The 14,733-nt window shown below is 40.4% G+C and overlaps 1 protein-coding gene across 7 annotated transcripts; it reads left to right on the forward strand.

Annotated features, from left to right (window-relative positions):
* The first annotated feature begins 4,996 nt into the window (after positions 1-4,996).
* Positions 4,997-12,684, forward strand: LOC113583744 (histidine ammonia-lyase-like). 7 transcript variants are annotated; one of them, XM_027020226.2, is made up of 21 exons: positions 4,997-5,049; positions 5,205-5,376; positions 5,464-5,515; positions 5,732-5,762; positions 5,896-5,970; positions 6,247-6,319; positions 7,612-7,678; positions 7,864-7,955; positions 8,048-8,173; positions 8,333-8,472; positions 8,638-8,685; positions 8,780-8,927; positions 9,135-9,230; positions 9,409-9,464; positions 9,584-9,664; positions 10,591-10,656; positions 10,919-11,084; positions 11,188-11,322; positions 11,468-11,576; positions 11,847-11,916; positions 11,993-12,684. In XM_027020226.2, exons 2-21 carry the CDS (start codon positions 5,208-5,210, stop codon positions 12,065-12,067), a joined length of 1,875 nt encoding a protein of 624 aa, XP_026876027.2. In that variant the 5' UTR covers positions 4,997-5,049; positions 5,205-5,207; the 3' UTR covers positions 12,068-12,684. The 7 variants fall into 7 exon arrangements, with proteins under 7 accessions (XP_026876027.2, XP_026876022.2, XP_026876024.2 ...); XM_027020221.2 differs by lacking the exon at positions 4,997-5,049 and having other exon boundaries at positions 5,058-5,376; XM_027020223.2 differs by lacking the exon at positions 4,997-5,049 and having other exon boundaries at positions 5,058-5,376; positions 7,864-7,940.
* The last annotated feature ends 2,049 nt before the right edge of the window (positions 12,685-14,733 follow it).

The following is a 14,733-nucleotide window of genomic DNA, read 5'->3' on the forward strand; positions in this document are numbered from 1 at the left end:
TCATTGAAAAAGAGAGCATGGTATATTGATAAGCATATAAAGGAAGCTTCTTTATTGTTGAAAGTGCATTAAAAGTAACTGTCACAACATGGCCCCCCTTTCCTTGTCCATTATCATGCCCCTACCTTGTTAATTGATCATGTCACACCTGTTCTTAGTTATGCTCATTGTTATGCGGGATCCGATCACTTGGTTGCCTCTCATGGAGGTGCATGGCGCTCCAGAGTCTGTGCGCTTCCTTGTAAGGTCTCTAAGAAGGTGCAGGTGTTATCCGGTACTGCGCATCACCTCACAAGTCCACTAGGCTGGCAAGGGTCTCTAAGGTGCCTGAGCCCGTAGCAGGCACGTCATTCGGTGAGCCACAGCGGGAAGTGCTCCCAGGCACATCCACCAGGAAAGCGGAGGTGCCCTCACTGCCCAAGCTGGCAATAGGCGTTCCCTCCGGGATTCGTGAAACCCCACCCCAGACAGCGCCGGGAGGGTCAGCCATTATTCCATGTTGGCCAGTACTGGGACCTCCACCTACCCTTCCCCTGGGGTGGTAGTCATGTTCCTGTTCCTGTCACTGTCCTTGCCTGTCACTGCTGTCTCAGTCTCTCTGTCTCCCTTTGTATCTATTCCCTTTCCCGTCAGTGCGCCTGTCCCAGTGTCTGTCATTGTCTTGGTCCCTGTTGTCCTCGCCTCTGTCCTGTCTGCGCTGACCAATGTAAAGTTGCTTGGTCCTCTGACCTGCCATTTGCGTGTGTGTGTGTTTGTGTGTTTGTCCATTGTTATGCCCCTACCATGTTACTTGATCATGTCACACCTGTTCTTAGTTATGTTCGTTGTTAGCACAGGTATTTAACCCCCTGTTGTTCTGTTGTCTGTTGTTGATGTTTGACCCCTTGTACCTTACATGTAACGCATCACGTGAGTGCTTTCTGGTTTTGCTTATTGCTACATTGTTGTGGTTTAGTGTGTTTTGTTCTGTTCATTGTGTTTTTGGTCTCGGTTTTGTGTGTTATAAACACTTCTTTGTTACAGACTTGCCTATGCATCCCACTCCCTCGTCACATCTCGTTACAGTAACAAAAGTCAAATCTCTCTCTTTTTCTCACATTTACATTTATGGCATTTAGCAGTTGGTTTTATCCAGAGGCATAAAAAAGTGCTTTAAATGTCTTCTCAGAAAAGTATCTTTAGCTAGTACAAATAGATATAGAGTCCAAAAATACCCTTAAACTGAGATACCACCAGAAACAGGTGTCAATGCTGAAACCTAGATTGTGAGATATAATACAGTAGAATACATTGCATGGCTATAGAATACAAGAGAATTTAATACTATTACTTTTAAAAATGGGTCAAGTGCAAATATAAAATATTAAAAGGTCTGTGATTAGGTTTAAGTGTTTTTCAAAGAGTTTCAGCCAGTGTCTGAAGACAGCGAAGCACTCCTTGGTTCAGACAGCCAGTGGACATTCATTCCACCATCTGGGTGCCTAGACAGAGAAGAGTCTTGAGTCTTTCATGAATCTTGAGCAAGGCCCTTACCCCTCAATTGCTCAAGTTGTACTCAGTCATAATGGTAAGTTGCTTTGGATAAAAGCATCAGATAAATGTAAATCAGCTTAAATGAGAGAGTGTTCAGTGTAATACTTGCTCTATCATTTTAAAGATGACCTTGCGATGTTTTACAATGCTTTTGGGAAACCTAGACCAGATGTCATATTCACACTATTGGTATTTGCATTGCTCGTATTAGAGGTTTTTTTTGTTTTTTTGTTTTTTTTTACCAGTAAACTATTTAATTGCTTATTTCCTATAGGATTTTTGAAATATCAAGCTTGGTGCAAAATGAGTTTAATTGAAATGCATATTATTAAGCTATAACCATCAAACAGATTTTGCACTGCAGCAAATTTGCTTCTTAATTATTTTAACTTCTACCTCTTTTAATGTGGTGAGCAAGCAAGAAGATGAGACATTTATATTTATTGTTAACTTATCAACTGTATTGTATGTGTGAGGTTTGCTTTACACAGTCCTCCTTAGCTTTTGCGTAATATGTAACTTACTGATATCTATAGCATTGTCAGTGACATAAGAGGCCTCCATGTGCGCACACTGAGCAGCCCTCCCTACCCCTCCTCCTCTCAGACTCCCACTCCTCTCTGGTCCATGGAATCCATCAGCAGAATTCCCTTCCACTTTATCTGCCTACAGCTTTTCACCTCTCCATACTTGCACTAGACCTTTACCCTCCAGCATTCCTGACTGCAATGCTCTGAAATCTATAATCACTCACACACTCACACACATGCTCTACCTACACCTCAACACTCTAGTTAAGATTTTCTACATCTTATGGGGAAACAGGGAAACTGCAGAATGCTGTATGCCTATTGCTATGTTACATACACTACAGATTATTTTAACATTTACAGCATTTGGCAGATGCTTTTATCTAGAGTGAGAAATATTTATCAGTTTGGCAGCTCATGAGCTCCACTGGGAAACAATCCCATGACCTTGATACCATGCACTGTCTGCTCCACTAGGTGAGCTACAGAATCTACTTTGGTATTTCTCCTGCTGCTGCATATATCAGTTTAAAAAAAAACTGAAGAAATGTATTGTGTTGTATCATGTACTAATTGGTGTAAACATGGTTCAAAACTGCATGCCATCTGGATCTTTGCACGAAAGCTAGCAAAGGAAACTTTCCTCATGATGTCATGCTTTGATTATGGTGGCTGATTCATGACTTATAACCTTTTTTTTTTTCTGAATGCTTAAACAAGATTTCTATACCTACAGTTCATTTTTGCAAAACTCTACACAAAGTCCCCAAAACACAGACAACATAAATGTTACACATCTTGCAAAAGTACACACTTTATTCAAAACTATATGAAATTTTCTAAAATTGTATTTTTGCACCACACCTCTATACACAAACTATCAAATGAATAGCCGAACCTGAGCATCACTAGACACTGAGAAGGATACACTGCAATCCAGTTTGTATTTCACTGTGCAGTGCATATCAGTCTACTGTAAATGATACATATATAAATATGATATAAGGAACTTTTTAATTTTCTGAAAACAAACATTTTTATCCACACTAGATCATGAACATTAGTTTTATACGCAAACAAATGACAGAAGACACAGGAAACAGATTTTACATGGGAAATAAAGAAAAGGAAAGAATTAGTGAAAAATGAAGCTGTATACCATCTCCAGTTTGGGGTGGCCATAGCATCCCATTTGTATAACAGGGAAGTGATCTCTGCCAAGGCATTGGGAGAAGTATCGTCTGGAATGATGCATCCAGGTCTGGCATTCCTGGAGTGGGGTGTGTGTCCTTAGAGCTGGCAATGACGCACATTCCACCTACATGATGGGGTTTAGGAATGGTGAATATGGTGGGTGAGAATGATACAGAACAACAAAGTTATGGCTGGTGATGTGCTAATGCGTGTGGTATTGGATGAGCCAAGAGACATACTGATGCCCAGTGGCAGCACACATAGTAATGTCCCCTGTCTGTCCTGGCACACTGATAATGGCTCGTTCTCCTATAACATTTGTTCCCCTGTGCCTTGTTTTATCTAAACTGAAGCCAACCACATCAACATAGATGTACTCTTCATGCACAGCGGTAGCATCTAACTCCATGATGACAATATGGTATTACAGAATACAGTAAAAAGACTGGAGCAGTCAATCTGGTGCATTGGAATACAGAACCAATGACAACAGTATGGACACTGACAAACTGACCACACTGACTGATACTGTGGCGTCCACTGCCAGCCAGTGAGAGAGAAAGGGGGCATGGAGTGCACGGTTTTATTACTGTGTTTGTGCTGTGTGTTTTAATTAATAACTCTTCCCTGCCTTCAGTGTTTTAGAGAACAATCCTGTTCTGTTCGTGTTTTTGGAGCAGAAAGTGTCTTCCACATCTTTTTCCTATTGCTGATGCTGCAGTATTATTGAAGGTATTGTTTGTGAGAGTGTGATTTCGTTGTTCTTGCAATTGAGTACCATTGTTTGTGGTCATGTTTAGAATTTGCTCCTACTGCTGTTGAACAAAGAGCCAGTTTCTTCCACCAGCAAATGGTTGTCTGTCCATTCTCAAGAACATGATGTGTTTAGATTCTGTACAAGATTTCTTTCTTTTACATTGGGTGAACATCATTATCATAGAGCCACAATAGGCATATCCAGTGCTGTTTTGCAGTCCTCTATGTAGTGATATAAATAGAGTAGCATAGTCTGTAGGTTACTAACCTTTTATCATTTCTGAATGTCTGGATGATACCATCTACTGTGAAGTGGCTGTGGTCTGGCTGACCTTGCCCCACACTAAAACCTTTGGTCAACTACATGATCAGCCAGGATGGCCCTTTTCACATTTTTGATTTGCTTTTTTGACTTCTTCTATGTCCTCATCCTTGTCCTCTTAACCTCACTCTCTTTCCTCTACCTCACTCAGAAGTATTTGTCCCCATTTTTGTCCAGACCAAGAGGACCATTTATAGTGCTCATGCTCTGCTGTCTCAGTGGAGAAATTAGCTGTAAGTGTTTTCACATTTGTAGGCAATTGGTCAACGAGTGTGCCATTTTGTTTTCCAAACAAAACCTTTTTGTTTGGTAATTTCAGTTTGATAATTATGTATAATGTACAGAACTCTTTTGCAAAACATGTTATGTTTTACAATGCTCAAAATGACCAACAATGACATTGTAATTAAATAATTTTAGTTTTTATTGTTATCTACTTATGTGTGTGTGTGTGTGTGTGTGTGTGTGTGTGTGTGTGTGTGTGTGTGTGTGTGTGTGTGTGTGTGTGGTTTTATTGCAAAATTGGTTACCAAGTAGGCATGTTCAAAAACTCTGAAAGTTTAGAGCAGACATAATTTCCTCTCTTGCTGTAATGGGATACCAGTAAACATATATTGACCCAAGTTAAAAGAAACTCTCTCCATGGTTCACCAAGCCACCCTTAGACCTTTGGACCATTTTTTTTCCACCAGAGACTAGACTGATTTTCATTAGGTCAGCCATCTAGTCATCTGAAGTTTGTGTTCTTAGTTCTTATCTATACATTTTAATTTCTTTTTTCTTGTTTCTGTCTTTCTCTGCGTGAAATGCGTGTGTCTGTCTGTGTGCGTGGCGACTGGCTTGTGGTCCCGTGTGGCGACCCGTCGAAGAGTATGCGCTGGCTGGGTCTGGAGGCCCTGCGGCGCTATGCCAGGGCTCACCCCAGTGAGGTGCTCAGCAGCCAGCCCAGCTTTGTGCTCAAGAGGTGTGTGGATGGAGGACTGCTAGATGTGGAGGACTCCATCAGCAGTGTGCTGAGTGACAATGACTTCGTCAAGCTCCGTAGGTCTACGGAAGTTGGAAATGTACTACGTTTAGCTCCTACTTAAATGCCTGTGCAGTGCTGTGAGTTTGTCTCATCATTTCCAGGGATTCATGGAGATACTTGGGACAGATCTCATGACCTGCTGCCTGGCTGCATGTATCCTTTCTTTTTTTTTCTCTCTTATTTCATGGGTGTTTTCCCTTATTTGTTGGGTGTTGTTGGGTTGTGCTGACTTATGTTTGCAGTGCTGCATCAGAATTGAAGTCCCAGTGGAGAATTTTCTTTCATACTTTTAAAGTGAATCAAATTAATACTTGTCGCACTGGTGATTTCACTGTAGATCACTTGTTTTCATTCTTAACCAATAGTTAGCAAAAGAATTCAGTCAAATGAAGAAGATGAGGTATGGTTTGCTTATGGGTCCGAATACTAATTATGAGTGTTAGGTTTAGTTTTGAATCATTTACTGCATTCCATTCTATTTTTGTTTGTTGGTGTGTGTGTTACATATCATATTGATTTGAACTTTTTAATAGTATATCTCACTGGATGGGAACAGCCTCACAACTGCTGATTTGGTCAGTCTGGGAAAAGGTCATTATAAGATTAAGGTACACAGACACCACCAAACAAACCTTCACTGAGAATGTAATTTCTAAGAGAATTATTCATCAAACAGATCAGAGAGGAAGTACAAAACCTGTATGAGCATGGTTAGCACTTAATATTGTTGAATTAAACAACTGCTCATACGTAACTGTCTTTATTCATTTAAGTCTTCTTTTTTCCTTTTTTTTTTTTTTTTTTTTTTGCATATATGTACTTTATAAAGTGTAATGAGTATCCTTGTATGAACCTGTAGTATTTGATTTGTGTCTGCTCCATAGCTGAGCTCTGAGACAGAGGAATGTGTGAACAAGGCCAGAGACGTAATTGAGAAGATCATATCAGAAAACGCAGGTATGGTATTTAAACACCTAGGCTCAAACTCACACAATCTTTTGGAATCCAAAAACATTATAATGTCTATATTTAAAATATTAAAATAAAACCTAAAAAAAAAAATATCCATAAAACTCTCCACTTTCCAGTTCATTGAAAAAAAAAAAGAAAAAAAAAAGAATGAGCTAAGGGAAGAATTTATAAGCCACCAAAGACAATGTCTTAGTTTGGAATCATTGTAAATTCAGATAGCATGACTGATTAGATTTTTCCTAGATGCAACATTATTCTGCTTAATGCAGAACTGCGTATTGCAGCATTTAATTGTAAATGGTTTTAAAATGTGTGTGTATATAAGTGTGTGTGTATGTTAGAAAAAGAGATTGTGTATGTATGAGTGTGTGTTTTGTGATGTGTAATTGATATACCACTCCTGCCAATTTATTTTTTATTTTTTTCTAATTAATCATCAGTTAACCTCAGATCAAGCTATTTAGTTACAAATATCATTTCAAAGTTCAGTTACTGACTTTGGCAGAACTTACATTAGCAGAACTTCTCCTTGTCCAATGTACAATGGTTGATCCTAATGTAGGTTACAGTTTATGTAAGCTTTACTCAATATAAGCTACACCAACATTAACTACCAGAAAATTCAAAGGTAGTCAGTGCTAGACTAAGTTATTTTATAGTGAAGTCTATGCAATTTTTTATCGTCCACAGCCATCGTCCTAGCCATTTGTGTCTACGCCTATAATTTCATATTAATCCTAATACAAAACATTAAAACCTACTATTTCATCAGCACCAGTGAACTTAACTTTTCTTTGGTTGGAGATTTGTATTTGGTGGTATCGTACGTGTGTTGATGTATGACTCTAATTCGCCTTGCTTGCACAACTGCATTCAGCTCTGCCTGAGTAGCATAGCCTACTGTGAGTCTGACAGCTCTCTGTCACTCATGGGTGCTTGCTGAAATATTGTGGTTGGTTTTTGGGCATAGTTTTATCACATTTCTGTTGTTTTTTTTATTGAAGACCTGTTGAATATGTAGTACAACACTCTAGTTTAATATTTCACCCATTTCACTTTTTTTTTTTTTTTTTTTTTTTTTACAGTATCCTCCCTGGGTCTTTATTGACATATTTAATCCTTTTTTTGCAGGGGCATAATAGAGTAAATTCCTCCTGTTATGTTCTAGTTCTGTTTAAGGCTTACTGTTCCCAAATTTAAGCACTGCACACCTTTGACTAATCACTTAAGACATGTAGCATTTGCTTCTTTTGATTTTTTAAACTTGTGTATTGTAGTTGTTTATGGTGTGAACACAGGCTTTGGGAAATTTGCACGGAGTGTTGTGGCAAAAGATCAACTCAAGTAAGTTGGATATTAACTGTATTATGTATCTGATCCATGACTGAATGTCTCATTGTTCTAAAATTCTGGCATGTGTGTGTGTGTGTGTGTGTGTGTGTGTGTGGGTGGGTGTGTGTGTGTGTGTCTGGGTGTGTGTGTGTGTGTGTGTGCGCGTGTGTGCGCATGCGCACATGTGTGACTTTCAGGGAGCTACAAGAAAATCTCATTCGCTCCACCTGTGCTGGCAAGAAGTCTTTCTTAGAGTCCTCTTTGTTTCTAAGTAGTAGTTTATTTGCTGGTAGAAACTGATCATAGTACAACACATCCACAATGTATTTAACCATTCATAGAGTTCCTGCCTGTAACTAAAGCTTGTGTGTGTGTGGGCAGGGGTCGGAGCCGCCCTGATTCCAGAGAGGACCCGGATGCTGCTTGCTCTCAGGATTAACACTTTAGCCAAAGGTTATAGTGGAGTTTCCTTGGAGACACTTCAGAAAATGCTCTCAGCATTTAATGGTAAACATAACCCAGAAACCCTCGTTTTATCTTATTATTTTCTGTTTTATTCATTAATTCTTTTTTATTAATTAGTATTATGTTTGTTGTTAGCTTTCTTGACAGTAACTTGAATACCTACATTTCTTTGTATATGTGTTTGTGTGTGTGTTTCTGAAGCATCCTGTCTATCCTGGGTGCCTGAGAAGGGGACAGTGGGGGCAAGTGGAGATCTTGCCCCTCTAGCTCACCTAGCACTGGGGCTGATGGGAGAGGGCCAAATGTGGTCCCCAAATACCGGCTGGACTGATGCCAGAACGGTGAAACTCAGTTTACCACAGTTAACCTCCTACCTCATAAAACAAGTCCAGAAGCGCACTGAAACACCAGGCACCAACCCAAGCTTGTTGACTAGTATGTTCTAGTGAAGCAGTAATTTTTTGGATACACTTAATTATTTTTTTTTTCATACTTTTCCTCCATAGGTACTAGAGGGCCATGGTTTGACTCCAATATCACTGAAACCTAAAGAGGTATTCATGCCTAGTACTGCTGAGAAATGTGTGAAATTTAGTTTTAATGACTTACTTTTGTTCAACTACTGAGTGGTGATGTTATATATTTTAGGGCCTTGCTTTGATAAATGGCACTCAGATGATGTCATCACTGGGTGCTGAGGCTGTAGAGAGAGCAGAGGCCATCGCTCGTCAGGCTGATGTCATTGCTGCCCTCACTTTGGAGGTTCTGAGAGGAACGAACAAGGCCTTTGACAATGGTAACCCTGGGAATCTTTGCATCTTTGTACCCATGTAACATAGTTTTCCTTGTGGACTTAGTTATAGGAAATAATTGGTTTTCCAGAAAGGAAATGGTCCCTTTTGTCTGCTTGTGTGTATGAAAGCTTTGGGTTTGTTCAAAGTCGGTATTGTTTAGAACTGTTATTTTAGGTATACCATTTCTCCTGTGTTGTGTTCTGAATCAGATATCCATGCAGTGAGGCCACACGCAGGACAGATTTTGGTGGCCCAGCGATTTCGTGCCCTGCTCCACTCTGACATTTTCCCCTCTGCTATCGCAGGTAGAATAAAAACAACAACAGAGTCTTTGGTAGTGAGTTCACATACCGTAGGCCAGTGTCTCTGAGTGCCAGTGCTGGCTAACTACTGGACTATACAGATTTAGGCTTTCCTTGTTTTATGGAAAGAGTAATTTGTGATGATTGTAGTAATTGATATTTTGTTTTTATGCTCATTTAGAAGAGAAGCCCTATGATCGTGTTCAGGATGCCTACACCTTACGATGCTGCCCCCAGGTGACCAATGTTAAATTATGTCTGTTCAGACGCTGAAACCAGAGATTCAGGATTAGAAGGCTGCTGGCTGAAGGCATACCTGGATTAAACAAGAGAATCAGCTGTGGTTCTTTTTACAGGTGCATGGCGTGGCCAATGACACCATTGCTTTTGTGAAAAAAATTCTCAACACTGAACTAAACAGCAGCACAGATAACCCTGTATCCTCTAACTGGCTATATCTTTCTATAATATATGTGTCATATCTAAATACACTTTTGCATTAAATCAGTTTGCATTAGCAGTTTGTGTGTTTGTTCAGGGAGCTGATAAAAATAACTTAATGTGATAATTCAACAAAAAATAAAATTTACACAATTTTCCATTCAGCACAAATGTAGCAGACCAGCCAAGATCTACTTGTTAACTTATGGTTCCTTTTATTATGTTCATACCAGAACTCTGTGGCTAGCTTGTAAATACTTGAATTCTGTACACTGAAATATCTTTTCCATAAATACACTCTGTAAATACACAACCCTTCACACACACTTGCTTGAAGCTACAGCTGATTCTTAAGAAATGTCAGACTTGCTGATGTGGTTTTAGGTTGGATTATGGTTGGTTGAGTTCACAGATAAGCAGACAGGCAGTAGGCCACTTATAAGAAGTTAGACCAGTCTAACAGTTAGAAAACCAACAGGATGTCTCATGATGAGTTTGAAAGCGGTTTTTGCTAACTGTTACACTCAGCAGTTTTGTTCATTTTTATGCGTCATAGTACATCCTACACCACATCAGTGAGTCTTTGTGAAAATACTTTGAACTATGTGCGGTTTGAAGTAGGTGTGTTAAGATTTTGGAAAGTATTCATGAAAAACATTTTGGTGTACTGAATTCCAATACCTGCTGGCTAAATGATCTTAATGGTTTTGATATGTAACTAATAAAGGAAACTTCTGTTACAAACAAGTCATGTTTGTTACAAGCCTCTCTTACAAACAAGTCATGTTTACCTTAAATGTTTATAAGTGGGGTAAAGGGAATATACTGAAAATTTTGCAAATGAGGCTCTTAAAAAAAGTGACAGTAAATGGTATATCCAACAGCTCTGATATTATCACTTTCTTAACCTCTCTCCTGTCAGCTGGTATTTGCTGAACGAGGGATCACTATTTCAGGAGGAAACTTCCATGGAGAATATCCTGCCAAGGTAACCAGTGTCCTGCTCTGTACCAGGTTTTTAGTTCTATCTACAAGGATCAGGAAATCCACAAGGATCAGGAAAAGGGCTTCCACAGGGCTCCTTAGATCCAAAGAAGATAACTTTGAAGAGGAAAGAACAGGCTGGAGTTACCATATATTCCTCCATACAATCTTACAGGGTCTGCCATGTAGCTTTACAATAGGCAAACTGCTTCAGACTGTTTCTGATGGTAAAATAAAAATAAGGCCCAACTCCATTTCCTTTACAGGCTCTGGACTTCCTGTCCATAGGCGTGCATGAGCTGGCGAGTATTAGCGAGCGGCGCATCGAGAGGATGTGTAACCCTTCACTCAGTGACCTCCCAGCATTCCTAGTGAAAGAGGGTGGCTTCAACTCAGGCTTCATGATAGCCCACTGCACCGCTGCAGCCCTGGGTGACAGCTGACTCCCTCTCACTTAATCCACAGCACACATGGACCTGAACGCTCCAGTCCAAACCTTGCAAAAATTTGCAGTGATGTCTCTCCTCTGCATTAGTGTCGGAGAATAAGGTGCTGTGCCACCCGGCCTCTGTGGACTCCCTGTCCACCAGCGCGGCCACAGAGGACCATGTGTCTATGGGGGGCTGGGCAGCCAGGAAAGCGCTGAGGGTGGTGGAGCACGTAGAGCAGGGTAGGAGAGAAACCCCACGCAGGGGGCAATAAATAGCAGTGCACTGGGACAGGCCTCTTCTGGCTTATGTTTATCCAGCATTTGGCATTAAATATCTCTCTCTCTTTGCCTCCCTCTCCATCTCTGTCTCCACCCACACACACAGTTCTTGCCATCGAGCTGCTGGCAGCCTGCCAGGCTTTGGAGTTCTTTCGCCCCTTGGGGACCACAGCGCCGCTGGAGAGAGTCTATGAGCTGCTCCGCACTGTCGTCAGGTGACCGCCATTTCCTCCTCAGTTCTGTATATCTGTTTCTGGTGTACCACTGTGTTCTCAGAAGTTTTTCATTTATTGACCTTATCACCTAGGCATAATTGAAGATTTTATTAAAAAATTAGCATTGGTTTAAATATTTGTACATAAAAGTGTTCAGAAACCTGTTGCGTTGGTAGAGTAATTGTTTTCAAGTCAATTTTTACATGCAGTTTTGATTGTTAATATTCATTAATGTGTGTAATATTACTGAAAGTCTGCATTTCCCATTAGGCCATGGGACAAAGACCGCGTTATGAGCTCAGATATTGAAGTAGCTCACAAGCTCCTTCTAGAGGAAAAGGTGAGTATCACAACTTCCATACCCACTGCTTTGCTCCACCTGGTTCTCTGTTGACAGTGATGGTGTCTGTGTGCAGGTATGGAAGGCAGTGCTACCATACATGGAGCAGTATAAGGACAGTCACCGTGACCACATCTCTTCCGTTGACTGAAATGGACCCACATGTCTCTCTCTCTCTCTTACTCTATATGATTAAATGGTAACATTTTAAGATGTTTGTGATTCAATAATTTAACACATCTAGACTTTCTGCTGATGCTTTTATCAGATTCAAACAATTCCATTTCATTTTGTGGGTCATCGATTCCCTTGTTCTGTCTGTTCCATCTGGTTTGGCCTGATATTGTGGATTGGTAATGGAGTTGCCGATGTTTTCCTTGTCTTCCTGAGATTATCCCATACTTCCTGTTTTGATGATGCCTTTTGGATTAACACTAATAAATTCACCAAGCACATGTGGCCAGATAATAGGAAACAATATAGGGTGTATGTATGTGTTTAAATGTCTTCAACAATGAAAAGTGATTCAAACCTTGTGTCTAAAAGTGGTACAGACCATGAAAAGTCTTCAGTATAATTTTATCTGTACAAAAATAAGCCTTGTTGGACTGTCTCACACCATAGACTTTATTCTCTGCAAGGGAAGATGTCAGTCCATTTGACCATGAGGATTTCTTATTTGTTTTAGATAGTGTGATCCTATGGGCAATGATTTCCAGCCCTACGTGAATAAAATATGAATGATACGTGAATAAAAATATTAAAACATTTTGTTGAATTAGTTCAATTTTTTTTCCCTTTACTTCTTTTAGTGAAACTTTTCCTAAACCATCCATACCCACACTAGATTACAGTACAGAAGTATGTGTGGGTCCCTTTAATTCCTTAGAGAAACAGAAGGAACTGTGTCTTCTCAGTCCCCCTAAAGAGAACGCAAGAGAGCTCCCCACAGTCATCAAATCACACTCACTATTTCCTTATTAGAAAGAGAAGGGAAAATCAGTGGCTGGTGTTGTGATCAGACTCACTGGCTGGCCGCAGTAAGTGTGGTCAACAGCTGCTGGAGGAAGCTGCTCCCAGCTTTGGAGTCGCTGCTCCTCGAAAGTCCTCCTGCTCAAGAGGAGGTGATCCTGGTGTACTGGCACGGTGTATCAGTACTGTCATTAGATTCTCTCTCTCTCCACTTTTGTTTCCCCTCTGTCTACTCATCTTCTCACCACCTGCAGGGCCGATGCAGGTGCTATCACTGGACTATCAACTGCCTGAGGCCCCACTGGAGGAGGCGACCAAGCCAAGAAGAGCCAATGAGAAGAGCCCTGATCCACATAACCAGCAGGAAGACCTGTTGTCCTGTACCTCATGTAATCCTCATCTCTGTTCTATGTTTCTCTCTCTCACAGGAGTGAGTCCTGATGCTGCAGCCATGTTTCTCCCTGCACTCTCACCTGCCTGCTGCTCTTCAGGTAAATTCTGTGTTAATTCGAGCTGTTCGTATTCTTATCTTGTGTTATTCTCTGCCTGTTGTTCCCGTTATCTAGCCCTCGTTCTCACTGGTGTTAGTTGCTTGTTCTTTTCGTTACTTGTATCATAGTATAGCCTGCTCCCTTTTTGTCATGGTGCGCTTTTGTTTGTTTGTTAAGATGTATTCCCAGACTCTACTTGTTGGCTCACTGACCCTGGACTGTTCTAACGTCTCTGCCTCTGGAACTGCCCTTAATAAATCTTGCTCTTCTCAACGTATGTGTCCACCTCTTGATCGCTCCACATTAGAGAAGGACCATTTTATTCGCAGATACAAAATGTTTTCAGGACAATTAAACGTGAAGTCTTACATTAGATTACAATATTATTTCAATAAATTAACAGGTGCTATTAATGAAATAAAGGCAGTCAGCAAATGTTACTAAGCTTTGATTATGTATTACATATTACCATTTTAAAAAGGTTGTTGGAGTCGTATAAAATGTTACATATTGTGAAAGAATGTTTAAAATCAATTTTTGAGTTTGAAAATTTAATTTCCTGAAGAAATTTTATATTTACTGTAACCATTCCTGGAATAGCATTATAACTAAGGTTCAGCTAGGTCAGTTTTAATAAAAAATATTTAATTTCTTATCTGTTAATGTAATGTTTCTAAATGGGATCCAGTTTGACACACGCATGCGGTGGCCCTGTTACCTGAGAGAAGCTCCTGATCCATATCCTCATATCCCGAATGCTGGACTTCAGAAAGGACACTTCCGGTTAGAGGAGAGCAGAAGATGTGGCAGAACGTCAATCAACCACAAATCTATGACCTCTGCGGATCATAGTCAAGTGGGCTGGTTAGATGGCATGCACACACATTCTCTGTCTCATTTGCTCTCTCTCTCCACCTGATATTCTGTGGTTTCCTCATCCTGATAGTTTGATTATTTGGAAGAAAGCTCTCAGTTACAATAAAGATGTAATTCACTAATTCTCAGTTAAAAGACTCCACAAACATTACCCACCACTTCGAGTGGAGATACGGCTTCTTTTATTGATTTATCTGCGGTCGATCTCTTCATAGACTGCCTCAGGCAGAGTCTTACGCCTCCTCTTAGAGATCACTGGATGGAGAAATACACAAACATGGTATCATTTCAGTGTAACAGAAGACAGACAGACTCAAGGACTAATGTTCAGAGAATGTCCAGAAACTGGACAGTAGATGGTGTGAATGTATCCCACCTCTTCTGAGCACTCTGTTCTGGTAAACCAGCCCAGAGAGAAGCACTAAGGCCAGGAAAAGCAGCACTCCCAGTACCAGCAGGACCACTGGAGGGGTGGACA

This window comes from Electrophorus electricus, chromosome 7, assembly GCF_013358815.1.
Source record: "Electrophorus electricus isolate fEleEle1 chromosome 7, fEleEle1.pri, whole genome shotgun sequence".
NCBI lineage: Eukaryota > Metazoa > Chordata > Actinopteri > Gymnotiformes > Gymnotidae > Electrophorus > Electrophorus electricus.